General features: G+C 47.7%; 1 protein-coding gene across 2 annotated transcripts; it reads left to right on the top strand.

The window, feature by feature from the left end:
- The first annotated feature begins 1,252 nt into the window (after positions 1 to 1,252).
- Positions 1,253 to 27,000, top strand: cUnh5orf22 (chromosome Un C5orf22 homolog). Of its 2 annotated transcripts, none has more exons than XM_080479391.1 (10): positions 1,253 to 1,480; positions 2,261 to 2,406; positions 3,219 to 3,368; positions 3,471 to 3,604; positions 21,057 to 21,370; positions 22,808 to 22,870; positions 23,067 to 23,188; positions 23,888 to 23,954; positions 24,747 to 24,886; positions 25,677 to 27,000. In XM_080479391.1, exons 1-10 carry the CDS (start codon positions 1,412 to 1,414, stop codon positions 25,831 to 25,833), a joined length of 1,362 nt encoding a protein of 453 aa, XP_080335517.1. In that variant the 5' UTR covers positions 1,253 to 1,411; the 3' UTR covers positions 25,834 to 27,000. The 2 variants fall into 2 exon arrangements, with proteins under 2 accessions (XP_080335517.1, XP_080335518.1); XM_080479392.1 differs by having other exon boundaries at positions 1,293 to 1,480; positions 3,501 to 3,604.
- Positions 27,001 to 27,409: the final 409 nt, after the last annotated feature.

Genomic DNA, 27,409 nt, shown 5'->3' with positions numbered 1-27,409 from the left:
AACTTGTTACCAGAGACATCCAGTCTATAAAGTATGGGAAGTGAATAAAAAAGATTTTAATGTGACTTTTCTGACTCCGGGAAAAAAACAAACATTCAATATTTTGTTTAATGGAAATGGCTAAAAGCCAAAAGAAGACAAACCATCCAATAGAGTCAAAACTGGAGGTAAATTTGCTGACATAGATTATTTTGAAAAGGGCAACATTTGTTAATTCGTGCAAAAGGCTTAAACATGAGACAATGTCAAGAGTTAGGGAAAATTCAAAATTATGTTGAACAGCACAACATCGAGAAGAGTTGAAAATACTAAAACAACTAACACCCAATAAGAACAACCAAAGAACAACCAAAATAGTTCCAGTATTTTACCAAATATACCAAATGTTTTATTTGGTGTAAAGTTGCAAAAACAACAAACAGAAATGTGGTTGTAATTGTGTGTCAAAGGATCCACTTCAAAATCTGACTTCTTGACTATAAAGCTCTGAATGGTCTTGAGCCTAAATACTGCTCAGATTTCCTAGTAGAATATAAAACCTCCAGACCCCTGAGGTCCTCAGGAAAAGGTTTACTTAGTGTCCCTAGAAACAAGATGAAGCAGCGCTTAGTTCCTACGCTCCTCACCTGTGGAACAAACTTCATGCTGACAGACTCACTTCCTTTAAATCAGGACTTAAAACATTATCATCTGCTCAGGCTTTGCAATATAATATATATTTTACTTATTTTATTACCATTATCTAAATAAGGTTTTTACTTTATTCATTCTCCATTCGTAATCACTCTGTTTTAATGTATTTCCTTTATTTCCTTCTGAATCACTGTGAATTGCCTCGTGTCTGAATGCTGGTCTCGAAATAAATTTGTCTTGCCCCTTCAGGTCTTAAAGGTTTTCAGACTTGGACTTCAGGATGAAGGGATACAGTAGTATAGTGGTAGCCTAGAGGTAAGAGAGGAGGATTTTGTATTAGAAATTCATAGATTTTAATCCCAAGGGGGGCAGGTCAACACTGCATGTCCCTGAGCATGACCCTTGACCCCCACCAGCTCCCAGAGTGCCTTAATGTGGCAGCACACCACATCCAAGAAACAGGACGGGTAACTACAGAAAAATAAATTTTCCCAAAGGGGGTTAATTAATTTAGTTTAGTTTAGTTTAGTTTAGTTTACTCTACTCCCTCACAAAATAGTCCAGGTGTGGCGGAACGCTTTTCTTTTTCTTGTTTCCACCCGATCAAAATAACAAAGCTGTCGTCATTTCCGGCGCCGTGGTAAGCTGTTTGAGGGACAGCAGCAGCGGCGGAGAGTAAAAACATCCCTGTTTTTAGCTTTCAAACGGTTTTTTTAACCGGGTGGAAGATGCCGCAGTGAGGCCGAGGGACCGCGGACGTTTGATACCGGGAATCCCGATGAGCTGTGCCCGGCTGAAGAGGCTCTACAAGGAGCTGCCGGTGTGGGTGGTGGAGGACCACCACGATGTGAGTCCAACACTTGACACATTTGATCTTTTTAATGTATTACATATGTCTCCGTAGATTATTCTTGCACATGTCTTTATTGGTTTCGAAGATATTGAGGGTTAATTCCTTAAAACTTGCTCCTTTTCTTTGCCACATGAGGAAATTAAGTCTTCACAGGAGCTCCATATTGTACAACTCGTTAAAATAGGACTGGACATTGATCTATACGTGGTACTTCTTTTTAAACGGTATAGGTTAAACATTGTTTTTGGTGGGGTGTTGTGATTTTGTCCCATTTTTAATGAGTTCAGCCATATAAGAAGGAACTTGCTTCCTTGTTAGAATTTCCTCGTAGAGAGTGGATCAGTTCTTTAAGAGCAGAGCATCAGTAGCCACACCGGCCTCTGCAGGGATCACTTATACTATACTACTATGTACTATTACAATAAGATAAAAGGTTCCCAACTCTGATGAGAGAATACAGGGATTCACGGATTATCTGTTAATGAGCCTACAAATTACCATCGCCCTCAACAACAATACTGTGTGCAATTGGAATAGTTTCTGAGTCATTGAAAGAAATGGATAGATTTTTATAACGACACACAGATCAAACCTTAGATAACACACCGTGTACAGCAATACCACATCTCACTCCTTATGTGTTAATGCATGCCTTTATTTGTGTTCTTTTTGTTCTTAAAAATGAAATGAACATCCGGGCTCATATTCTGTGGCTGACTATTGCAGTACATATGCTGAATCGTGGGGGGATTTTAACCATGTGTTTCCGATCAGGTGGTGCGTCACATTTATCGGGCCATCGCATCGAGGCACCTGCCGATGGAGAACATCAAGATGGTTCACCTGGACTCCCACCCCGACCTCCTCATCCCCGTCAACATGTGTGCCGACATGGTGTTCGACAAGGAGAAGCTCTTCGGGTGGGCTTCATGTGTCTGGCAGTACCGCGCTCGGTGGCCTCGGCTCGTCTCGTTGTAGGATTCTCCCTCAGGGTCTCGGCAGCCGCCTTTATTAGTGGAAAGAAGATTATTACCATCTTTTTTCATAGTTCTGTCAGTTTTCCTGAGAGATTCTTAATACTGGTGACGTTTTCTCGGTTAAATACAACAAATTCAAATTTATACTCTTTAGAAATATCCATAACTTCTGTTCTATAACATCTTCTGTCATCTGTCATTTTATTTATTTATTCACCTCACTCTCAAACCAGTCCTCCACTAATGTAGCATTCATGATCTCTCATGTGTTTGTCATAAATAAATCCATCCATAGGGTCCTGGACAGGTGACCAATTCCAACAAATTCACTATTTAACAAAGAGTTTATATGATGGAAAGAAGCTTGAATAATGAGAAAGAATGAATAGAAACACAAACCAGTGTCTTCAAGTGCTAACCACAGTCCCGTCAAATTGGAGAAGGAACTTCTACACATATCTTGATTCTATATGAGAGTCATTGGGCAAAAACTGCGTGAGTGAAAAAAATCAAACAACAAAACTCAAAAACAAAATGCGTCTTACTCAATACAATCTAGCATTTTTTAGCTCCATTTGTTTAGTTTTTTTTGTCATCCTGACCCCCTCTATGAATTTCCTCCAGTCTGTAGGTGTAGTTGACCTTGTAGATCAAAGGTTGCATCCAACACATTTGAGTTCAGGCACTACATTCAGCCCAGTAGGTAGATGGACGTTCCACGACAATGACGGGTTCTCCATTGTCTTGTATCCCAGTGAGCTCAGTATAGAGAACTGGATCATGCCCATGGTGTACGCGGGTCACGTCTCCTGTGTGGCCTGGCTGCATCCTTACTGGGCCCAGCAGATCAGAGAAGGAGAGCACAGGATGGCCGTGGGCAGAGACTCGTCCACCACCACCATCAGGTAGGACAAAGACGAGAAAGGAGAACACTTATGATGCCGGTGTGTCATCTTTACTCACGTCATGACAACTGTTTGTTTTGGGTTTTTTTCTCTCCTCATAAGAGTGACGAGCACTGATAACTACTTCCTCAGCGATGGGCTGTATGTCTGTGCGGACCAGCTGGAGAACTCCAAGCCTCTCCAGCTGAACGTGGTCAGAGTTGATCCGGCGAAGCCGAGTCATCGGGCGATCACAGGTACATGCCTCAACTATAGCCGGTGGTTGGACGGGGTCAAAGAGTTGGCTTGTGAATCCTTTTCATTCAACAAGCGACAAGAGTCTAAACAAGTGATGTAGAACACATTTTGGTTCAGGGGCGCCAAACAGCCCCGTTTCATATTGAGTGGGCCGGTCAAGTAAAATAGCGCCATAATAACCTTTAAATTTAAAGTTTAGAATAAAGATTTTCTTCGTCGTGGTGCACAGTATACGTGAGGAAAATGACTTTATTTTTAGAAATAACCAAACAATTACGACTGAAATTACCACAAGGTCAACATGAAGCTCATTTTCATCACGACAGAGAAATATCCAAAATACTTCTGATGTCACTGTTGCATTATGGGTGTTTTTACACACTCGCCCTGAGAACATGGCTTTGAATCTTGTTTGAGAGCAACGAGGTAGTCATCTTTCATACCGATATCTCAGTTTAGGTCACAATGTTGTCTTGTGTTCACTATTCTTAAGAAACTTGCTAAAAATAATTAAATCTGTGTTTTCTTTGAAATGTTGACAATTTTCTTGATTGTTTGCCGGCCCGGCTTGGAGCCTCTTGCGGGCCAGTTTTGGCCTTATGTTTGACACCCCTGCTCTAAATCAATCCATTTCGTGATGCATTTGACGGGTTTAGGAGGGTTATATTTCAGTAAATACTCCAGTGAATCGACTTACCAGAAAAGAGGAATATCCTGCTGACTTTAGATCGAAGGGAGTAAATATTTGATATTGAAGTCGAGGAAGAAGAAACTCATAGGTAACCTTTGTTGGAGCCAAAATCCTTTGTTCACTCACCCTCATGAGGAAGGGGGGGGGGGCGAGGAGGGGGGTGAGCCACGTTTCTTTGAGAACAAAGAAACCATGTGCTCAACCCTGGAAAATTCGCCATTGATCACATGACCCCCCCCTGGGGGGCCCCCGGGTCCCCCCTCCTCTAGCTGCGGCACTGCAGCTCGACGGCAGGGGGACCCAAAATCCCGTCATCACCGGGTCACCGGCCCGGTGACGCGCAAGCCAACCCCGCGTGGATTGGCTGAACCACGGCCAACGCCGCGGGGAGCCCGGAAGACATCATAACGGTATAAATTCAGGCCCGGGAAGAGATCCAGCCTCTTCCAAAACGAAATCGCGTCAACCCAGACGCACCTTTTCGTAAGGAGACAAAGCGCCTCGTGTTAACGCACCTGGACCGGGCCTGAATTTTCTTCACCTCGCTGGACGAGCTCAAGAAAAGCGGGAATTCCCTTTATTTTTGGTTTCCCCTTCTTTTTTTTTTTTCTTCCTTTTTTTTGTTTGCATCATCCGGACCCCGAGCGCGCGCTGCAACCGCACGCTCGTCTGCAGACCGACCTGAGCATCGCTTCTTCACTCCCCCCCTCATCGCAAGAAGCTGCTGATCGCCCCTCGGATCACACTACGGGTTTCCCCTCCGTAGTCCACGTCAGGTCTCTATTTTCTGGGACGCCAGAGAACCGCCCGCGGCCACAAATCGACGGATTTCACCTGGCCACGGAAGCACGTTTCCCCCTCGTCCAACCAAGTAAGGCTTAGAGTCTGGGCAGGAATTAGAATAACGTGATATTATTATTGCTGTGTGTTTATTGTTGGTACTTGTAACTTTGGGACGCCGATCCCTGTTTCTGAGTACTTTTGTGTCTACGCGTGGACGGCCATCCACGCGAATCATCGCACGCACGCGCGAGCCTCCTCATCCTCAGCTCACGCTTCTGCTCCCAGAGTCCATATCTGCCTGAACAGCCGCTTTTGGACTCTGTACGTGTAAGCTGAGGCGGTCGCGTCAGTGTACACAGTCAGACACCCCCTCCTCTCTCCTCTCTCTCTCTCCTCTTCTCCTCTGTTTCCCTGTTCACTAACCAGCGCACGGTACGGCCGCCGCTGCCTCCAAGCGCCTCCTTTCAGTGCGTCCCTGGGACCGTGTGTAGTTCACTGCGGCTCGGATTTCTCGGCCACAAGGAATCCGGCGCGCTCCCGACGGCTACGGCCCGTGCGGAGCTCAGTGACGTCACGCTATCCCAGGCAGAGCACGCCGAGCGCCTCTGGTGACCGGGTGGGTAATCACATCGATTTCCTCGCCGGGTCGCCGAGCCGTTTGGCGCCCTCCGGTAGTCGCGTGGGTAATTGCAACCGCTCGTACCGCCATCTGGTGGTTGCATTAAGTCATCACAACTGCCCCGCGCGCCGACGCGCACCTAGTGGCCAGATCGGGTGATTACACCGGACCGCCGACGTCTACCTCCCTCTGGTGGACGTTCGTGGTCATTACCCTCTCACCAAGTCACGCCCCTTTCGCTCCACAAACCCGCACACACACACACACACATCGCTCCCCACACTCGAACACACACACACCCACTCACACACATCGCTCCCCCACACTCGAACACACACACACACACACACACACACTCACACACACACACACACACTTTATTAGCTGGCTTTGTTTTGTATTGTGTTGTTTTATGAGATCTTGCTTGATGTTTATTGATTAGATGTGATTCATAGATTGATGATTTAGGAATAGACGTTTGTTAATAAACACTTAATAGTTGAATTGAACGATTCTTGGTGGTTTTTGTGTGCTTTTCAGCGACAACTGCTGGTTGTAACAGTCAGTGCTCGGATTTACAGCCTTCCTTTCCTGCTTCAGTTAAATTGCGATTATCATTTCAATCAGAAATAATAATTTAAACATTTTAATTGAACTTTCTTTTTTTAAGACTGATGTTTCGTTTAAGACCCTAACTTCAGCTGGTGCCCCGACTTTGATTAAGTAACGGTAATATTCAATTGATTAATAGTTTGAATGGTTTAAATCAATTTCAATGATTTTAACGCTTTGGGTAATTTAACACACCTAGGAGGCGTTGGCGAATGAATGCAGGTTTTCCACGGGAATAACCCGCATTGCTTTTAAATAATTTTAAGTGTTTCATCGCATTTTCTGTGGTTAATTACCCGCACTATTATTGATTGATCTGTTACCCAGTTAACCTAATCACAACTTGAATTGTCTCTAAGCTATTGTTCATTTATTTTTGTTGCAGATAGATAATTTGTATGCTTTATTAATTAATAAATTAGTCAATTTATTCAATTAATACTCAAGAGTGCTTTTAATCATTTTTAAGTGGTTTTCGTGCATCTCAGCATCCAATTATCCAGTATTATTAATTCATAAAGCGCAAGTTTATCCAATTAATAATCCTAACTGCATTTAATTCAATTTCAATGGTTTAGCTCATTCAAATAACTCATTGTATTTAATTAGTAAACCCCGACTTTACTTAATTAATTCCAACTCCTCCTTGATTACTCCCGATTGTTATTAGATAAATAACCAAACTTGTTTGATTAACAATCCATTCTAAATTACTTGCAGATCACCTTCGGTGGTCCACTCCACCGAAGTAATTCAGCCTCCCCTCAGTTATTGACTTACAAATCGCAGGTTTGTTTCATTGATAACTTGAATCATAGGTTGCTCTCCGTAATTTAATCATCACTCGTAATCAAGTACCGTTGTTCATTGATAGGTCAATAGCCATTTGTGACGCCTTCGCAGCTTGAGCTTTTCCCCGGTTACTCCAGCGAGTCGCCTCCTGTGGGCCCACAGGCGCTTCGGTAGGTCACGCCACTGACCCGCAGTTGTCAACAAAGGAGTGACCCGTCACGCCTGTTGACCGGTCGTGCCACTGGTGGACCGCCTTCGCGATTGGACCCCGTGGAGGTTCCTCCCGTCAGGCGACCCTTTTTAGCTCAAAGCTGTTGGCCGATAACTGACTATTTACTCCAATCAACCTTTATAGCTTTGCATAACTTACACTTGGTACATTACCTTAGTAATCTATTACTCCAGTAATCCATTACTTTGGTGGCCTACCGCTAGTGATCAGTAATTGTCAACCCGTAAATAACAATTTACTTCTGTTTGGCGATTCGTTTATATGTAAATTACCTCTGACAGGGTAGAACCTTCCGGTAGCCTACCACTAGGGTAATTTGCATATTCTGATCACACGCTGACCCCAACATAATGGTGCCCCGTGTGAGGCTGTTGTAAGCCAGCATTGTTACGAATAACTGCACAAAATAATCCTGAATCGTTCACTTAAGGTGTAGCCGTTAACTTTATTCTCCCAGAATTGGTTTTCAAGATACACTTTTTCAGCACTGTCGAACAAAGTCACTTGTGGTGTGAAATCAGTTGTGAAGTGGTTAGTGCCTTGCTTTCCCTGCATTCTACGCATGATTAACACGCTGTGTTAAGATTTCTGACTACGATTAATAGACACTAACAATATTGCTCGCCAAGGTGTTAGACGCATCTGACTAACTTGGATAGGGTGCAGCTCGAGCAATTAACGAAACCGAGAGGTTTGTAAGACACAGGTACAGCCGTTACCTGTGCAGTAGCAAAGCTAATTTGCCGTTAACCACAGCTAACGTTGTTGACTTCGGGCGTAAATCTCAACCACTCAATGGAGGGTAAGAGTTCCCGGGCACAGGGAGCCGAGGCTCCGCCGGTGCTAACTGAGCCGGCCATACGAGACGTGGTGTCCCACCTCGTCCGTCTCTCCTTGGAGGAGAAAGCAAATCTCGAACGCTACAGCGTTGAGATTTGCGAAGAAAAGATCCGAGAGCTGGTAAGTTTTGTCAACAACCCAGGGGACAAGCCGGCACGTACAGTGCCGGACGTCCTGGGCCAGATCAGCCTGCTCTACCAGCGTAGAGCAGAGCTACAGTCAAAGGAGGCGGAGGAGCGTACGGATCGGCTGCGTCTGGACAACCAGAGGCTATCCAAGGACAACGCTCGCCTCCGACAGGAGCTGGACGCCTCCAAGGACGAGGATCAGCCTTCAGAGCCCGAGAAGCAACGGGCTCTGCCTCCTCATAAGGAGACGAAGGTCGATGAGTGCACACTAGAGAGTGAGCCTCAGATCCAGGAGTTAAAGGAAAACCTAGAAGAAGCTCAGTCGCTAATCGCGATGGGCATGGAGAGGGAAGAAAATCTCCGACACCAGCTTTACACTGCCACCCTAGGTGCGCAACGTGACCCTAATTGGGGTCGTCGTAATCTGGCTTCGCCAGAGAGGTCTGGCACTATCGACTCCTCATGCGCCACAACGCAGAGGTATGACGCCTCATATAGCTTAGATGGTGATTCTTTTCAGCCCACGCGCAGCCGCAGCACGGTGCGCTTCGACGACTCCGCCACTCCTTCCCATCTGCAGCCCCCACGCGACGCTAGCAGTCGGGAGCAGGGGTCCAGGAGGGTGCCTCTACACCCCAGTAGACCTCCCTTGTATGGCCCTAGCGGCCCCGACCCGCGTCAGACAGCAGTCCACGGGGAACTGTCGTCAGAGGACTCTGACGGCCCCAGTCCCGTGAGGGGGTGGGATGTCCGGACCCGCCAGCTCGAATCCCTCGCAAAGGACATCGAACGCTTTGACCCGAGCAACAAGGACGCGAGTATCGAGGACTACCTCCGTGAGGTTGAACGCTGCCTCCTCGACATCGCACGTCCTTCCATGCGGGAGAAGCTAAAGCTTCTCTGGAAAACAACGTCCAGAACAGTCCATTTTTTCATGGAATCCCTGCCGCCAGACACCCGAGACCGGTACTCCACCCTCTGCCAGGCTCTCCGGGAAGAGTATTCATTGTACAATGACCCTGCTTCGGCAACGTTTGGTGCATTCGCGATCACCCAACGGAAGTCTGAACCTCCAAAGGAGTATTACAGGCGCCTACGAGTGGCCTACTTCCAAGGCCGCAATGCACCGGGGTTGGAGGAAGATCACGCCTTCAAGTCTCTGTTTGTCAACAACCTCCACGACAGTGGGAGGTTCGATGTGGCTCTATTTTGCAGGACCGCCAAACCCACCATGAAGGAACTGCGCCAGCACGCGCAGATGGTGTGGGAATTGCGTCAATGCCCGGGTAAGAAGCCTGACATTGACCAGAGGGTCCTGGAAATGGAGCCAAGGGAAAACACGGATTTGAGGCTTGAGGGCGATGAGTTGCCGACACCCAGAACGAATGCTGGAGGAGGGTCTGGTACACCCTCTCCGTCTGAGCAGAAAGGCGCACAACCAAATCAAAAGGGGGGACAACAGAGCCAGAAGGGTACTCCACCGAATCAAAAGGGTGGAAAATGGGCCAGGTCAGAACAAAACTTCCAACCGAAGAAAGGGCCCGACCCGAATTCAAAGTGGAAAATGAAAGGTTCGGAAAGGGACCACGGTCGCTACAGAGCTGACCAGTTAAAGACTGAGCTACAGCAGTGGGTTCAAACCTGCATCAAAGAGGCTGTACAGAACTTGGACCTGTCCAACCAAAGGGGGCGCCACCCCCCCTCAAGGGGACGGGGACGTAGGCCCCCCCCCTCCTGACTAGAGCGGCGGCCCCGACCCACCACAAACAAGGTTTACCTTGTCGGGTGGGGGGGAGAAACAGGTGAGGCGGGAGAACGTTCAAGAACGACAGCTTCCCAGTCCACCGATTTGCCGTTCCTGACTTTCTTAGGCAATCTCGTGCACCGAGAGAACGCCAACCGCATCTACACATCCGTGGTGGTGGGAGGATGTGTAAACGCCCTCGCGCTGTTAGATTCCGGGTCCGAAATAAGCCTAATGTGTTCAGCCACCTTCGCCGAGCTTGCGAGAGCTCTGCTGTCTCTTGGAAAGCCACTGCAGGTCGAAGCTTGCAGCATTAACATCAGAAGCTTCACTCAGGACACTTCACCCATCACCCAACGCGTCTGGGTGGATGTCACTTTCCAAGAGATGTCTTTGGTGCATCCCATCTATGTCACCACGCTGGACACAGAACCATTACTCATTGGCCAAGATCTCCTTAACCGATTAGCCCCACTGATCGATTGCCGTCGCGGGTACCTTTGGGCCCAAGTACGCAACCCGACTCGAATCGGTCCAGACATGGACCCTCCCTCTTCTGACAGCATGAACGCTGCCATCGAGTCCAGAAGTTCTAATCCCATGTGTACGCCTTCCAAAGAATCTGGCTCAAACACCCCTCTTGTCATGCTCCCTGACGGCCAGCAGTCGCGGCAGTCTAGGAGCTATCAGTCTCTGAGAGAGCATCCATCATTCCTATGCGCACTGGCGAACGATGGATCTCCACTATACAATCCCCACATCGTGGGGGGGGTACACCTGAATGGGACCTTGGTCCCAGAGACACTCTTGGCTCTGTGGTCAGAGAAATCTGCCATTGATGCCGATCTTCTAAAGGATCTGTGCCAACACAACGCACTCCTTGTCCAAGTGCAGCACAGCCATCGCCTGCTTGCTGCAGGGTCGCCGCAGACACTAATCAAAGCAACTGGTGTATGTGCCCTCTCCGTGCAGATAGGGCAGAAGAAAGCCATGCACTATATGAGTGTCGTCCCGCAGCTCCGCCCTCCTTGTCACATAGGAGCGGATCTCCTTGTCAGGCTTGGAGTCCAGCTGGACGCCGTGAACCAGGTTTTGTGGTCACTGGCGAGCGCGGACACGCAGCATCTGACGACCGAGCCGGAGCAAATGGCATCCGGTCAGACGATCCCGCAGGCGTGTCACGCTGCTAGTGAGTTGGAAGCCACAATTCCAGCACGGACAGCCGGGTTCCCAATCCGTCTCGCACTTCTCAAGGGGCAGAGGATGCTTGGCCCACAAGCATTCTTTCAACCCTTACCGTGCTTTTCTGACCTTTGCCTGACAATTTGTGGCACACCCCTTCTAGAGCTAACCAACCGCTCAGCCTACCTGCTAGTCCAGAACCTGACCCACAATCCGGTTCAGGTGAATGCGGGAAAACCACTAGGCGTCTTGGTCGACAGCTCATTTCACGACTTCGAGCTCAGGGTGCCCGTCATTGGCGACCTACCTCCATCCCTCATCAGGGACGAGACACTCGACAAGGTGTTGTACACGTTCCCCACCCGCATGATCACCATTGCTCGTCACGAAGCCCTCGCACAGGAGGCAATCTGTGGTTCAACCCTCAGCACCGAAGGTGACATGATAGTGTACGCGCTGGCGACTCAACCAGAAAGTGCTGAGAACCCCGGTGGGCAGCCAGGGTCTGCACCGGAGGAACCGTACTCTGGTTTTGAGTCAGAGATGGAGCAGCAACTTGAAAAAGCAGATGCTCTCACGACACGGGAACAACGAGAAGCACTCAGAAATGTTTTCCGCGAATTTCAAGCGATCTTTGCTAGGGATGCACATGATTGTGGGGTTACAGACCTTCACCTAGTGCGCATTCCTACCGACCCAATGGCGCCACCATCCTTCGTACGCCAGTACAGAATCCCGCTGGCTGCCTATGAATCCATCCAGGAGATCCTTGACAAACTGCGAGAGAAGAACATTATCCGAGAGTGCAACTCGACGTACAACTCGCCAATCTGGCCAGTATTAAAACCCACTGGTAAATGGCGGCTTACCATCGACTATCGCCCGCTGAACAAACAGGTTCCTCTTTCTCGCTGGCCCATGATCCACCTGGATCAGGAGCTGGCCAAAGTAAAAGGTGCTCGTTTCTTTTCCACAGTCGACGTGGCAAATGGATTTTGGACCATGAAAGTGGATCCATCTGACCAGTACAAACTTGCTTTTTCCTTTGGCAACCGCCAGTACACCTGGAACCGGTGCCCATTCGGCTACTCAAACTCACCATCTGAGTTCAACATCTTCCTCCACAAAGCGATGAGTGACGCCGCCGCCCGAGGCAACCTCATCTATGTGGATGACATCCTCATGAGAAGCTGCACCTTTGAGGAGCATTTAGCCGAGATAAGACACGTCTTGAACCAGCTCCTGGCGGCAGGCGCCAAACTGGCACTTCGCAAAGGTCAGTGGTGCCGTACCAGGGTTGAATACGTGGGGTTAACAGTTGGCGCTGACGGAATCGAACCCCAAGCGGGGAGGATTCGCGCCATCCAAGACATCAAAGCCCCAACTAATGTGTCAGAACTGAGGAGCTTTCTTGGGGTCTGCAACTACTCCCGTCAATTCATCGAGGATTATGCGGACATTGCCAGACCCCTCACAGAACTCCTCCGCAAAGACAAGGCCTTTGAGTGGGGAGCCCCCCAAGAACAATCCTTCCGCCTCATGAAGGAGAAACTCTGCGTGGCACCCTGTCTGGCGTACCCAGATAAGGACAAAGAGTTCCTCCTTGAGGCAGGGTTCTCTGCTCAATGCCTGAGCGCGGCTCTGGCACAGAAGTACGACACAGACAAGAGAGTCGTGGCCTACGCCAGCCGACCTCTTAGCAGTGTAGAGATTAAGTTCTCCGACTGTGAGAAATCTCTCCTCGCCACCGTCTGGGCTGTGGAGCACTTCCGCAGCTACATTGGGGGTCAGAAGGTGACAATCGAAACCTGCCATCAACCAGTCTCTTTCCTGAACAGCCAACGTCTCAGGGAAGGACGCGTGTCCAACAGCCGCATCGCGGCCTGGATGATGGCACTCCAAGGTTATGACATCGAGGTTAAATACGCACAAAACCACAAAATGGCTTTGGGCCAAGGTCTGGCTGCGTGCCAACATTGTGACTGTGAGGGACAGTCCAACATCCAACCTCTCCTGGTCAAGACACAGACCCTCCCTTCCAATCATCATTACCATGATGAAAACATCTGTGACGGCATGCCGAAAGTCTATGTCGATGGTTGCTCTTTCCACCACGACAGCCAAATGAGGGCAGGCGTGGGCATTGTTTGGGTCGGCAGAAGCGAGGTGCCTGATCACTTCCAGCTGGGTCCGAAAACCAGTCAGTACGCCGAAATCGCAGCAGTGGTCATCGCCCTCCAGCAAGCAGCTGGGCAATCCATCAGACAACTGGTGATTTGTTCTGAGTCGAACTATGCCCGCCATAGCTTCATTTCGCACTTCCCCACGTGGAAAGCGAATGGCATGAAGAATGCCCGGAACAAAGACGTCAAACACGCCGAGCTGTTTTTGACATGTGACCAGCTCGTCACTGACAAGGGAATGACTGTGTACTGGAAAAAGGTCAAGGGTCATTCCCAAGTTGAAGGACCCGACAAAGCTGGGAATGATGAGGCTGATCGCTTAGCCAAGCTGGGGGCAGAACAGGGTAGGCCTTGGGAATTCCGACACGAGTGGCTCCCTCCTCAACCGTGTGGGGTCAACGCTATCACCCGCAGGCAAGCGCGAGAGAGGCAAGAGGGTGCCGACGCTGACGCACAGACACTTCACCTCGGACGCAAGCCAAGTGATGCAGACCTGATCGCGATGCAGGAACAAGACCCCGTGCTCGTGATTGTCCGACAGCTGGTGGAGGACCTGTACACGGACGGGACCCCACAAGCTCCAGCGGGCAGCCCAACCGAACTGAAAGCCTTCTTCCGCGAGCTGCCACACCTGACGCTAGAGAAGGGCTTGTTGGTTCACACTAAAGGCCAGGGTCCCACCCGTTGGGTGGTTCCCACCGACCACAGGGGAATCATGTTAGCACACGCACATGATTTACCGGTGGGTGGCCACCGCGGCTCCCACGCAACCCTCCAAACCCTCCAGCAGGTGGCATACTGGCCCACCATGGCCCATGACACCAAACTATACGTCCAGAGCTGCCTAGTTTGCTGCCAGTTCCAACCGTCACAACCACTGAACCGAGCCCCACTCCAAAGGAGGGGGGTCACTTTCCCGTGGTCGCACCTGCAAGTAGACTGGGTCGGACCTGTCCCCAAGTCCGCCAGAGGTAACAAATACCTCCTCACAGTCACTTGCTCCTTCACCAAGTGGGTCGAGTGCCTCCCAGCACCCAACGACACAGCCACCACGACCGCTGTGCTCCTTCTGAACCACGTGTTCAGCCGCTGGGGACTTCCCCTTTCCATCGACTCCGACAGAGGTACTCACTTCACGTCCCAAGTCATGACAAACCTGTACCACATCTTAGGAGTGGAGGTAAAATTCCATCTGGCATACCACCCCCAGTCATCTGGTCAAGTTGAACGGGCCAACCGTACCATCACGCACATGCTCAGGAAGTATGTCAGCAGCAATGGTAAGGATTGGGACGTGAAACTCCCCCTGGTGCTCATGGCCATTCGGTCCACCCCGCACCGCTCCACAGGAGTCACTCCCTTTGAGATGATGACCGGCAGGGAAATGACCCTTCCACTCCACTTGTTGTACCACCCCGAAGATGTCAGTGTGGCCACAGCCTACACTGCACATCAATACGTGACCGATTTGCGGGAACACCTTAAAACCACCTTCTCCTGGGCCCAAGGAAACTTGGAAGCCAGCGCTCAGGGGGCAAAGGCCTACTATGATCGCGCTGCATCCCCAAAGGAGTACCAGGTGGGCGACAAGGTGTTCTACTTCAAATATGCTCATCCCGCAGGGACCTCAAGGAAGTTCCTCCCGAGGTGGTCGGGCCCGTTTGAAATCGTGGGGAAACTGTCACCGGTGGCTTACCGGATCAGGATCCCAAAGCTAAGACAACCCCCGGTATACAAATGGGTCCATGCAAATCAGATCAAACCATTCAAGCCATTCAGTCTCCCGGGCCGAGAGGTTGAAACCCCTCCAAGCGAGGGGGGAGAACTTCTCGGCCAAGACCAATAACAAGCTCACTAGTAGGGCCTGGCAACTTGCATGCAAATAACACCCTGCATGCACTAACCCTGCTACCACCATCCACTCCCCAATAGTGATCACATCTCTCCGCTTCATCTGTTCCAGGATGGATCTCCCTTGGATTTTTGGCATCCTGCTCAGCCTCCGAGTCACCTCATCCATGGTGATAGTTGAACCAGGCCCCCCAACGGGCATCATCCTTCAGGGGTCGCCTGGACTTCTCATCACCCGGTGCGGCTTATACACCCAGAGGTTCTACGTGCGCCTAGACCCCTGGGATGTATACCGCAACCACATCCGCAAGCCCCCCCAGCTGACTGAGGGAAGGCTAAGCGGAATCCAGACCACCGACACCATCGAGCATGCGAAACAGGCAACGGTTCACATGCTTGAACAGTTGGACAAATTCATGGTCACTGAGAAAGACCTCAGCGACGGTAAGCGACCCAAGCGGTTCCTCGGTGCACTGCTCTCCGCAGCAGCAGGCATCGGCTCGCTGTTCTCGATTGGCCTCTCCGCAGCCAACTCGGTCAGCCTGAAGGCCCTTCAGAGACATGTCGGGGAACTCGAAGAAGAAATGCCGGAAATCCAACAGAGACTCCTAATACAGAGTGAACAGTTACAAGGCTTGACCAAAACGGTTCAGGGAACCATACTCACTGTAAACTTGCATTCTGCTTTAATCAATAACACCTTGCATGCCTTAACAACCTTGTCAAGTATCGTCAGTGAGGACATAACGTATGTGCGAATAGTCAGGGATCTTATGCAAGATCTCCTTAGAGAAGTCAGTTCCTCCGTGAGTAGCCTCAGTACCGGGAAGATCCCCACGTACTTAGTTCCACTAACACTGGTTGAACAGATTCTCAAGACCACTACCACCACTGTTGTACAACCTTCACAGGTACATCTGGCATATAGTCTCGGCAGTGCTATTCCGATCTCTGTGAACCCACAGAACCTAGAGTTAGGATTTATCCTAAACCTACCAATCATTGAAAAGCAGAATGTGTACCGTTTAAAAACCGTATTGAATGTGGGATTCTGGGAGGGTAACACACACGTACACCTCCGAACGCCACCCACACTCGCCTACCACGACGACAACCCCTCACTCTACCTGGTCCCCAATCTCAGCATGTGCACAAACACCAAAGACATTCACTGGATCTGTCCCAGCAACCCTTTCATTAGAGATGTCACCAACTATCTATGTGGGCTGAGGGCAGACGCCCCGGAGCAGAAATGTCAAGGTAGTTTGTCCATCAAAGATGAAGGAACCGAGACCAGAGTAGAGAGAGCAGGTAGTCGATGGCTCGTCAACACACCTCATTCTGAAGCGACCATGTCCTACGACCGCCATGACATAGCCACCAAGCTCACCCTGCCCAATCAAACAATATTCCTCAATGTCCCACCAGGGGCTACAGTACACATTGACGACATAATCCTCCATCATCTCGATGCCGACCGACACGAGGTGGAGATTGAGATGATGGATGCATTCGTCGGGCACAATTTCACAATTGATGCCACCCTCCAAAGCCAGCTTCTGGCTGAGGGAACCAAATTGATTAAATTCAATTTAAAGCCCACAGGGCTCTCAGCCACTTTCCCTAGGCGGGCAGGTGGACACCCATACCAAGACCATCCCATCAGCATGGCAGCGCTCGGAATGTTGCTCAGTGGCTGGATCATCACGGCCGTAGTGGCGTACGCGATGTACAAGTACATCCAGAAACTACAGGCCCGACTGGATTCCCTGACCCTGGTCTCGCCACGTTTTGTGGGCCCATCCACAAACACACAATAGGCCAGCCCTCACCCAACCAAGAGGTGAAGGCACGGCCTACTAACCCTTTTCCTAACCACCCGTTCCCTTCCTATTTCTCACTCTCCTGTCCCTTTCCTACCTCTTTCATGTTCACTGGTGACGACCCTTAAGAAATGAAATGTATGTGTGCTTAGATAGTTAGAATAGAAATAGTAAGTCTGCCCAGACTAGCCTTAGCCTGCCCAGACTAGCCCAGCCTGCTCAGGAAATAACCTCACATGTGAACTGGTGGACAGAGAAGGACAGTATGTTTCACAGGACATGGGGACGTTCACAGATTCTATGGATTGTTCGGCCCAGGTTTGCTCCAAAGACTGTGACCTGCATCCCACTCTTCGGAACAAAGGGGGGATGTTGGAGCCAAAATCCTTTGTTCACTCACCCTCATGAGGAAGGGGGGGGGGGCGAGGAGGGGGGTGAGCCACGTTTCTTTGAGAACAAAGAAACCATGTGCTCAACCCTGGAAAATTCGCCATTGATCACATGACCCCCCCCTGGGGGGCCCCCGGGTCCCCCCTCCTCTAGCTGCGGCACTGCAGCTCGACGGCAGGGGGACCCAAAATCCCGTCATCACCGGGTCACCGGCCCGGTGACGCGCAAGCCAACCCCGCGTGGATTGGCTGAACCACGGCCAACGCCGCGGGGAGCCCGGAAGACATCATAACGGTATAAATTCAGGCCCGGGAAGAGATCCAGCCTCTTCCAAAACGAAATCGCGTCAACCCAGACGCACCTTTTCGTAAGGAGACAAAGCGCCTCGTGTTAACGCACCTGGACCGGGCCTGAATTTTCTTCACCTCGCTGGACGAGCTCAAGAAAAGCGGGAATTCCCTTTATTTTTGGTTTCCCCTTCTTTTTTTTTTTTCTTCCTTTTTTTTGTTTGCATCATCCGGACCCCGAGCGCGCGCTGCAACCGCACGCTCGTCTGCAGACCGACCTGAGCATCGCTTCTTCACTCCCCCCCTCATCGCAAGAAGCTGCTGATCGCCCCTCGGATCACACTACGGGTTTCCCCTCCGTAGTCCACGTCAGGTCTCTATTTTCTGGGACGCCAGAGAACCGCCCGCGGCCACAAATCGACGGATTTCACCTGGCCACGGAAGCACGTTTCCCCCTCGTCCAACCAAGTAAGGCTTAGAGTCTGGGCAGGAATTAGAATAACGTGATATTATTATTGCTGTGTGTTTATTGTTGGTACTTGTAACTTTGGGACGCCGATCCCTGTTTCTGAGTACTTTTGTGTCTACGCGTGGACGGCCATCCACGCGAATCATCGCACGCACGCGCGAGCCTCCTCATCCTCAGCTCACGCTTCTGCTCCCAGAGTCCATATCTGCCTGAACAGCCGCTTTTGGACTCTGTACGTGTAAGCTGAGGCGGTCGCGTCAGTGTACACAGTCAGACACCCCCTCCTCTCTCCTCTCTCTCTCTCCTCTTCTCCTCTGTTTCCCTGTTCACTAACCAGCGCACGGTACGGCCGCCGCTGCCTCCAAGCGCCTCCTTTCAGTGCGTCCCTGGGACCGTGTGTAGTTCACTGCGGCTCGGATTTCTCGGCCACAAGGAATCCGGCGCGCTCCCGACGGCTACGGCCCGTGCGGAGCTCAGTGACGTCACGCTATCCCAGGCAGAGCACGCCGAGCGCCTCTGGTGACCGGGTGGGTAATCACATCGATTTCCTCGCCGGGTCGCCGAGCCGTTTGGCGCCCTCCGGTAGTCGCGTGGGTAATTGCAACCGCTCGTACCGCCATCTGGTGGTTGCATTAAGTCATCACAACTGCCCCGCGCGCCGACGCGCACCTAGTGGCCAGATCGGGTGATTACACCGGACCGCCGACGTCTACCTCCCTCTGGTGGACGTTCGTGGTCATTACCCTCTCACCAAGTCACGCCCCTTTCGCTCCACAAACCCGCACACACACACACACACATCGCTCCCCACACTCGAACACACACACACCCACTCACACACATCGCTCCCCCACACTCGAACACACACACACACACACACACACACTCACACACACACACACACACTTTATTAGCTGGCTTTGTTTTGTATTGTGTTGTTTTATGAGATCTTGCTTGATGTTTATTGATTAGATGTGATTCATAGATTGATGATTTAGGAATAGACGTTTGTTAATAAACACTTAATAGTTGAATTGAACGATTCTTGGTGGTTTTTGTGTGCTTTTCAGCGACAACTGCTGGTTGTAACAGTCAGTGCTCGGATTTACAGCCTTCCTTTCCTGCTTCAGTTAAATTGCGATTATCATTTCAATCAGAAATAATAATTTAAACATTTTAATTGAACTTTCTTTTTTTAAGACTGATGTTTCGTTTAAGACCCTAACTTCAGCTGGTGCCCCGACTTTGATTAAGTAACGGTAATATTCAATTGATTAATAGTTTGAATGGTTTAAATCAATTTCAATGATTTTAACGCTTTGGGTAATTTAACACACCTAGGAGGCGTTGGCGAATGAATGCAGGTTTTCCACGGGAATAACCCGCATTGCTTTTAAATAATTTTAAGTGTTTCATCGCATTTTCTGTGGTTAATTACCCGCACTATTATTGATTGATCTGTTACCCAGTTAACCTAATCACAACTTGAATTGTCTCTAAGCTATTGTTCATTTATTTTTGTTGCAGATAGATAATTTGTATGCTTTATTAATTAATAAATTAGTCAATTTATTCAATTAATACTCAAGAGTGCTTTTAATCATTTTTAAGTGGTTTTCGTGCATCTCAGCATCCAATTATCCAGTATTATTAATTCATAAAGCGCAAGTTTATCCAATTAATAATCCTAACTGCATTTAATTCAATTTCAATGGTTTAGCTCATTCAAATAACTCATTGTATTTAATTAGTAAACCCCGACTTTACTTAATTAATTCCAACTCCTCCTTGATTACTCCCGATTGTTATTAGATAAATAACCAAACTTGTTTGATTAACAATCCATTCTAAATTACTTGCAGATCACCTTCGGTGGTCCACTCCACCGAAGTAATTCAGCCTCCCCTCAGTTATTGACTTACAAATCGCAGGTTTGTTTCATTGATAACTTGAATCATAGGTTGCTCTCCGTAATTTAATCATCACTCGTAATCAAGTACCGTTGTTCATTGATAGGTCAATAGCCATTTGTGACGCCTTCGCAGCTTGAGCTTTTCCCCGGTTACTCCAGCGAGTCGCCTCCTGTGGGCCCACAGGCGCTTCGGTAGGTCACGCCACTGACCCGCAGTTGTCAACAAAGGAGTGACCCGTCACGCCTGTTGACCGGTCGTGCCACTGGTGGACCGCCTTCGCGATTGGACCCCGTGGAGGTTCCTCCCGTCAGGCGACCCTTTTTAGCTCAAAGCTGTTGGCCGATAACTGACTATTTACTCCAATCAACCTTTATAGCTTTGCATAACTTACACTTGGTACATTACCTTAGTAATCTATTACTCCAGTAATCCATTACTTTGGTGGCCTACCGCTAGTGATCAGTAATTGTCAACCCGTAAATAACAATTTACTTCTGTTTGGCGATTCGTTTATATGTAAATTACCTCTGACAGGGTAGAACCTTCCGGTAGCCTACCACTAGGGTAATTTGCATATTCTGATCACACGCTGACCCCAACACCTTCTTATAATTACTGTGACACTTCAGGAGCTCCTTCAGCATTAACAGCCTCTAAACATCTCAAGCAGCTTCTTACTGCATTGATCCACTCTTCCACTCCAATGTGTTCAACTATTCCTGCAGATCTCAGCTCAATCACAATTCTTATTCGATGACCTTGCACCCTTTGAAATTGTTGTATTTTTAATAGCTCTCAGATCACTTTGTACTCTTCATCGTTGTAGAATTAAACTAAAACACTTCTTCTCTGAGACAAGAGGTTTAGTTTAACCCTAATTCAGCCTCTCATCTGCCTCATGTTTCCCTCCAGGGCAGAAAACGGAGGCGGAAACGGAGAAGCAACGTGCTAAGCGAGCTCGTACAGACTGGTGCAGCGCCGATGAGGCCGGATGCTCACAGACGGCCGACACTGACAGCCTGCCACCAGCAGAGGGCAGCAACAACCAGACAGGACGCGGCATCAATGGGACAGACCTCAGAGAGGACGATGGCGATGATGAAGGATCCACCAGTTATGTAGTTAAGAGAGTATCTCCTTTCCTCAGTGAGACGGAGCCGTACATCCTGGACATTGATTTGGATTTTTTCACTTGTAAAAATCCTTTCAAGGAGCTGTACACACAGGTATGTGTCACACTACAAGTGGTTTACATTGCTTTGTACTCATTTAACAAACAGATATTGCATTACTTTAACGGTTTATTACAGATTGTTTGCTTGACCCACAAAAATAAGGTGTTGGAGAACTCATCCAACAGATTTGCGAAACACCAGTAAGACATTTTTGTTCTGTTAAAGCAGCATTTTACAGATAATCTTGGATATGTGCACACTTTGTTATTCTACCACACTATTCGTGTGCAAGCTTCTCTGCTTGCAAATTTAGATATGGTGGCTAAAAGGGTCAAAAACAAAAACACATGTCCAAACACAAATTGGGGACACAAAAGCCTGAATACAAAGCTGCGAAACAGATAGGAAAGCTACAAAAGGAACAGACGCGTGAACAAAAAGTGACAATTCAAAAGCTCCAGCGTGAAAACAAAAGCCACATTATGAAGAGTTAATGCCACACAAATACAAATGTGACAACGTGAATAATAAAAAGCCGTAAACACAAATGCAAAGGGCTGAATGAACGAGCATATAAAATGCAAACAATGGAAGTTCTTAACATGCTTCAAAAGAAGTGGGAGGACTCTCCATGTGCATCCTGTCATTTATTTTATTTTTTCTACTTTTTCTTTCCTCTTTTTCTGCAGTCGCATACTCATGAACTTAAATAACCGCAAAAGGAATAAACGAGTAGATAAACGGATTGTAAACACACTCTGTGCGTCGCACCATTTTTTTCTCCCCCTTGTACCTGGTGGATGCAACGATACAAACGCTTCAGCCGGAACAGAAAGCCTCCACATGAATACAGAAGTTACAGTACAAACAAGCAAAATGTAGTTCAAAATGGGTTGTTTTTTTTTCTCTGAACTAAAAAGTTTCCAGTTTAGCTACTGAAACTTTCATTATAGATAATAAAAAAAGGAGTCGGGCAGCTGCACTATGCACCTTCCACAGTCTTCATGACATTTCCTCCCTCTGAATCCTTCTCTGAACTGAGCTCGCTGATTTGTTTCTCCTGGTATTCTTCCTGCACAGACCAGATTAGGGGAGTTTTGTCCCTCCGCTGAACACATTTCCACTCCACCAGTGTGTTACACCAGTGGATACCAATTTTTCTTTAAATTATTGTAGATGGCCAAAGTTTAAATCAAGCTTATTGGCTTGCAGGACGCCGATGCGTCATCCAGCTGTAATCACAGGTTTGATGGTTTAGAACAAGACAAGGGCTTGAGAAAGAGTGTCACAACTTTGTGAAAGAGTTAAGTAGGCACCGATGATCCCGACGGCTGAAGAGAATATCGAGCTCTAATTTGTAGATAGCATATGAAGACTTGTCAACGTTGGATCGCAGATGTCGCCACGTGTTTTGTGTCTCGCTGTCACTGAACTGTAACATGGTTTCTTCCTGGAGCTTGACCTGTTCCTCGCATTAACTCCGTGCAGGAGGAATACGGCATCCTGAAGGAGCTCTACAGCTTCCAAGCACCGCGCCCGAATGCTAATGAGGTGAGACGCTTTGTTTTAACTAGATATTTTGTCGGCAGTGGTTTCACTTATCGAAAACAATCCCTCTTTATGAATGCAGCATGGAGGAGAACGAGTAATGGAGGATTCCTCAAAGACTAATTTTAGTAGATGTGCTGTGTTTTCGCCTCGATGATTAAAGAGAAGAATGCTCAGATTAACGTGTGTGTGTGTGCAGGAGGAACTGGAGGAGTGTGTCGATAGGCGGACACGTCAGTTGGAGGATCTGGAGGCGGTGTTTGCCGATCTGCTGGAGGATGACGGAGAGGAGGCGGTCACGCGCTGGTCCAGCAACCCCGGGTAAATGTACAGAAACAATGACGATGAACTGTAATGCAGCTCATCATTCTACAAGGATTTACAAGGGGGCGTGGCCTTGCCAAATAGTTATCTGGAGGGAAAATCTGTGTGTCAGGAGGATACGCTGGGAGGGTTGTGGTGGCCTACAGCAGGGGTCTGCAACCTTTCTGACCCATTTTTGTGATTTTCCACCAAATCAAAATTGACGTGGAGCCGCAAAACGCGTTGAAACACAGCTTCGAAAGTTTCATATATACAGTAGTTTTGAAATGCGTACAAAAATTTATGTTGCAGTTATGAAGTTTCAGTCACAGTTTAGGATGGTAAACATTTCATTGCTTTTATAGTTGTTTTTGTTCCTGATTTTAGAGCTTTCAACCTTCTTTTCCATCATTTTTCAGACAAGTATGACATTATAGACTAGAATAGAAGTACTTTATTAATCCCAGAAGGAAATACCGGACTCCCCTCACTTCTGGACAAAACAGCAGTTATATAGTTAGTGAGTTATAAAGTCTCACCTGAAGACATTAAAAAGGTTTTTAAATGTTCTAATTCAAACATAATTTATTCTAATATGATGGATTTCAAACTTTTCCGACGACCAAACACATAATCTTCACCCAAAACTCAAAGGAAATGTGTGCAAGTCATTTTAAATCCAGTTTATCATCCTTCTCTCTGTGCTTGTCTTCGCAGCATGTCGTCATTAGATCGACTGGTTTCCAGTTTAAAGGCAAGAAATCCGTCTCCTGACTATGAAATGGTAAGAAGCGTTGAGACTTTAAACTATTTCTGTTTTGCACAGGTGATGGGTCGTGGAGCCACTATAAATAAATTACTGTACTTGTATTATAAATGCAGTCATTTCTAAATGGACTCCTCCTTAATAGTATGATTTCACCACGTGATCAGTCACATTTATGAATGGCGGCTGCAAGATGCACGACAGGTACAAACTTGATCTCCAGGGTTTTAACCAATCACACGTGGACACGTTAACAGGACGACATTAGGGACGCCCCCGCCCCACACACTATTCTCTATTGTCTACTGAAGCAACGCCTCTGCAGGTCGTTCAATAAAAACACATTATACCTTATTACTTCATGTGATGATGGGTAATTTGACTTATTCTTCCAGACTGGACCTGCAGCTAAATTCCAAGTTACAAATTACAACACCCAGTTTGTTTCAGCGCTTATATCTGTTATTCCAAAGCCCAATACCTCATTGGCTTTCCACAGATTTTCTTTAATTTCTTTAATTAATGGACCCACTAACATGAACCTCAGAATCATTGAGTTTTCCCTCTAATTTGTCTGGAATCTTCCACAGTTTACTGGATTGAGACTCCAATTCTATAAAGTCGTTTTGTGAACTCCAGTTGAATTGTCCCATGGTTTGTATGACATTTTTGCCGCTTTAAGTACCAGTAAGTGTAAATCGTTGCTATTCCTGGGTGTTCCTCTCGCGGTGTGTTCGTAGCCGGTTGTGTGGCTGGAGCCCACCGAGGGCTTCGTGTCTGGAGCCGGCTCTGATCCGTTCCCTCTCTCAGGTCCATCAGGCCGGGTTGACCTGCGACTTGGTGGAGCTGCCTCATCACATCAGCACGGAGGAGGAGATCGACGGGCTCATCGCCGCCGTCCAGCTGTTCCTGAAGGCTCTGCCTGTGCCCACACTGGTCACCATGTCCAGGTCAACAACTCAAAACACACGTTTAGTTTTTTGTTTGTTTTGGGGTTGTTTTTTTTTTCCAAGTGAAGACAAAAAAGTTTCCTTGCATTTTGAGTGTCCGTTTGCACGGCCCTTGGGGGAGAAACACAACTTTATCAAAACACTCTGACACCATCTCCGGGAAAACACGGGAAACAGAAAAACGCGTATCGGTTATCCCTTGAAATGTTGTGCTAAACGGGCCCTAAGCCTGCGTCACAACAAAGGCGTCTTCAAAATCATTAAAAATACAAAAATTCCAGTCAGGGTATAATTAGCCTTCTTTATTTTAAGATTTTGGCCTGTTCACTGATTTTCATCATCGCGTGATAATTACAGATCTTGCTATCTCCGGAGCATGTGACATTTACATGTATACCGTGTCTACTAGTTTCTATGGCAACGTTGCACTACTTTCAGAATGCTCATCACATCAACATCAACACAGCCATTATTTAATAATTGGACTCTTCACTTGCGTAAACAACACACATGAAATAAGTCCAGTGTTCTCTAAAGGACCGATTCCTTCGCTCTTTGCCGGGTCAAACCTTTCAGACAAAAGATTCTCCAACCCGAACGTCTCAAAAGGAGAACACACCTTAATTTCTGAGTGACTCACGACTTTCTTATCCTACAAAAGGACTTTACGTGGTATTCTAACCATGAGTGTTGGTTTGCTCCCTGCACATCCCACATCCGTCATCACGGCTGTAGTCCGTCCAGATCTGAGCTGCTCTGAAGGTTAAATGTCTGTTTCCGATGTGTTCAGGTCCAGTCTGGATGAGTACTGCCCGGTGGAGCAGGTGGACTCGGTCCAGAGCAGAGTACTGGCCATACTGGAGGGTCTGTACGGAGCTTTGGACTTGCACAAAGACTATGAGAGCAGCTTCACGGAGACGTACGAGCACCAGCCACAAGTCTCCTAACGGACACATGTTGGACTTCCTATTGGATCTTTACTCGGATCTTGTTTTTGCTTTAGACTCTGACTCCATTTACTTAGATACACAACAGACACCGGATAACTGTGAAAGCACATGTGGGAATACTGTGTTTACTTGTGGTCAACCAAGTTTCCTGTTCTTCATTGTTGTGATAGGAAGAAAAAGTTTTTTTTTTAAATATATATTTACATTAAACTAAATGGAAACCGAAACAAGGCTCTTCTGGTGGTTTGTTTTCCCTGCTAACGTCACAGTATGAGTGAAAGACTGAAGTTACTGAAGGCAGTTCTTCCACCTGATGGTAGGGGGCGCTTGTGAGTCCACAGACTCTTGTGCTACACCTGCAGAGTAAGAGGCCGCCAGCTAAATCAGTTTGATATCTACACTTTTTGCACAATGAAGAATTATATCTCCAATCAGAGCAGGAGGTAATAATAATAATAATAATTCACTGACATATCCGCCATCCCCCGGCACTTCACGTCTGGACAATTGGAACTCCCTTTTCCATGGATTTCCTCAAAAGACCCTCCATAAACTCCAACTCAACTGCCCGGATCATCACTCGAACCTTCTCCACCCACCACATCACCCCAGTGCTCCAACAGCTCTACTGGGTCGTGGTTCACCGACACATTGATTTCAAGATTCTGGTTCTCACATTCAGGGTAATAGACAACCTTATGTGAAACTGCTGCCGTGATGGCCAAACTGGAACAGCCCTTCATAACCATGTCCTACCCGAGCCAGGACCCCACAGCAGACCCTGGTCTGAGTCTGTTTGTCTGCTGCTCTGTTGTTTCTGATGCACCCAGTAGAAAGAGGCAGCAGCTCCTCCCAAGGATGCTCAGGACTCAGACTCTGGGCTTTCTGAGCTCTCTGTGACCTGCAGTGACTCTGCAGCCAGTATTTCCCTTAAATGAGAGGAAGTCAGTGTCCTTCAGGAGGAGGAAGCTTTTTTTTTCGTGCTCTGATGTGTCTGAAGCAGGAAACATAGGACTCAAGCTCCACTGGCCATTTCAATCCAATGAGTTTGTTGACAATGTTTTGTAAACAATTGCTGTGTTTTATTGTTCAAATTGCAACAAAATGCCTCTGATGATCAATTTTTTTTTTTTTCAAACAGTCAATAAAAAAATTGTTTGGATGAATTTGATTCTGTCATTATAAAATACACTTTTTAAACTACATTTAACAGTGCAGGAGCTTTTTAGCATGGATTCAATGAAGGAGTGCCAAACAAAGCCATCGAGATTATGTTGTTTTGTTTTTTTTGTTTGTTTTTTTGTTTTGGGTTGTTTGTTTTATTTTGGGTTATGTGTACTCTTTGGTGTTTTGCTTTGTGTTGTTTTTTGGGGGGGAGGGGGATTGATTATTTATGATTCTTTGATTCTGTTTGTTTGTCATGGATATTTTAGTTTATTTAGTGTTACTCGTTTGGTTTTTCTGGGTTTGTTTGCTTTGTTTTTGTTTCATTTAGTTTATTTTTATTTTTTTGTTTTTTTCTTACATCTTTTGAAAATCTCCAAAACGCTACCATCTCTTAATTTGTCACAGT

Source organism: Lipophrys pholis (assembly GCF_963383615.2).
Source record: "Lipophrys pholis genome assembly, chromosome: 1".
NCBI classification, from domain to species: domain Eukaryota; kingdom Metazoa; phylum Chordata; class Actinopteri; order Blenniiformes; family Blenniidae; genus Lipophrys; species Lipophrys pholis.
This window is presented reverse-complemented; position numbering and strand designations above follow the sequence as displayed.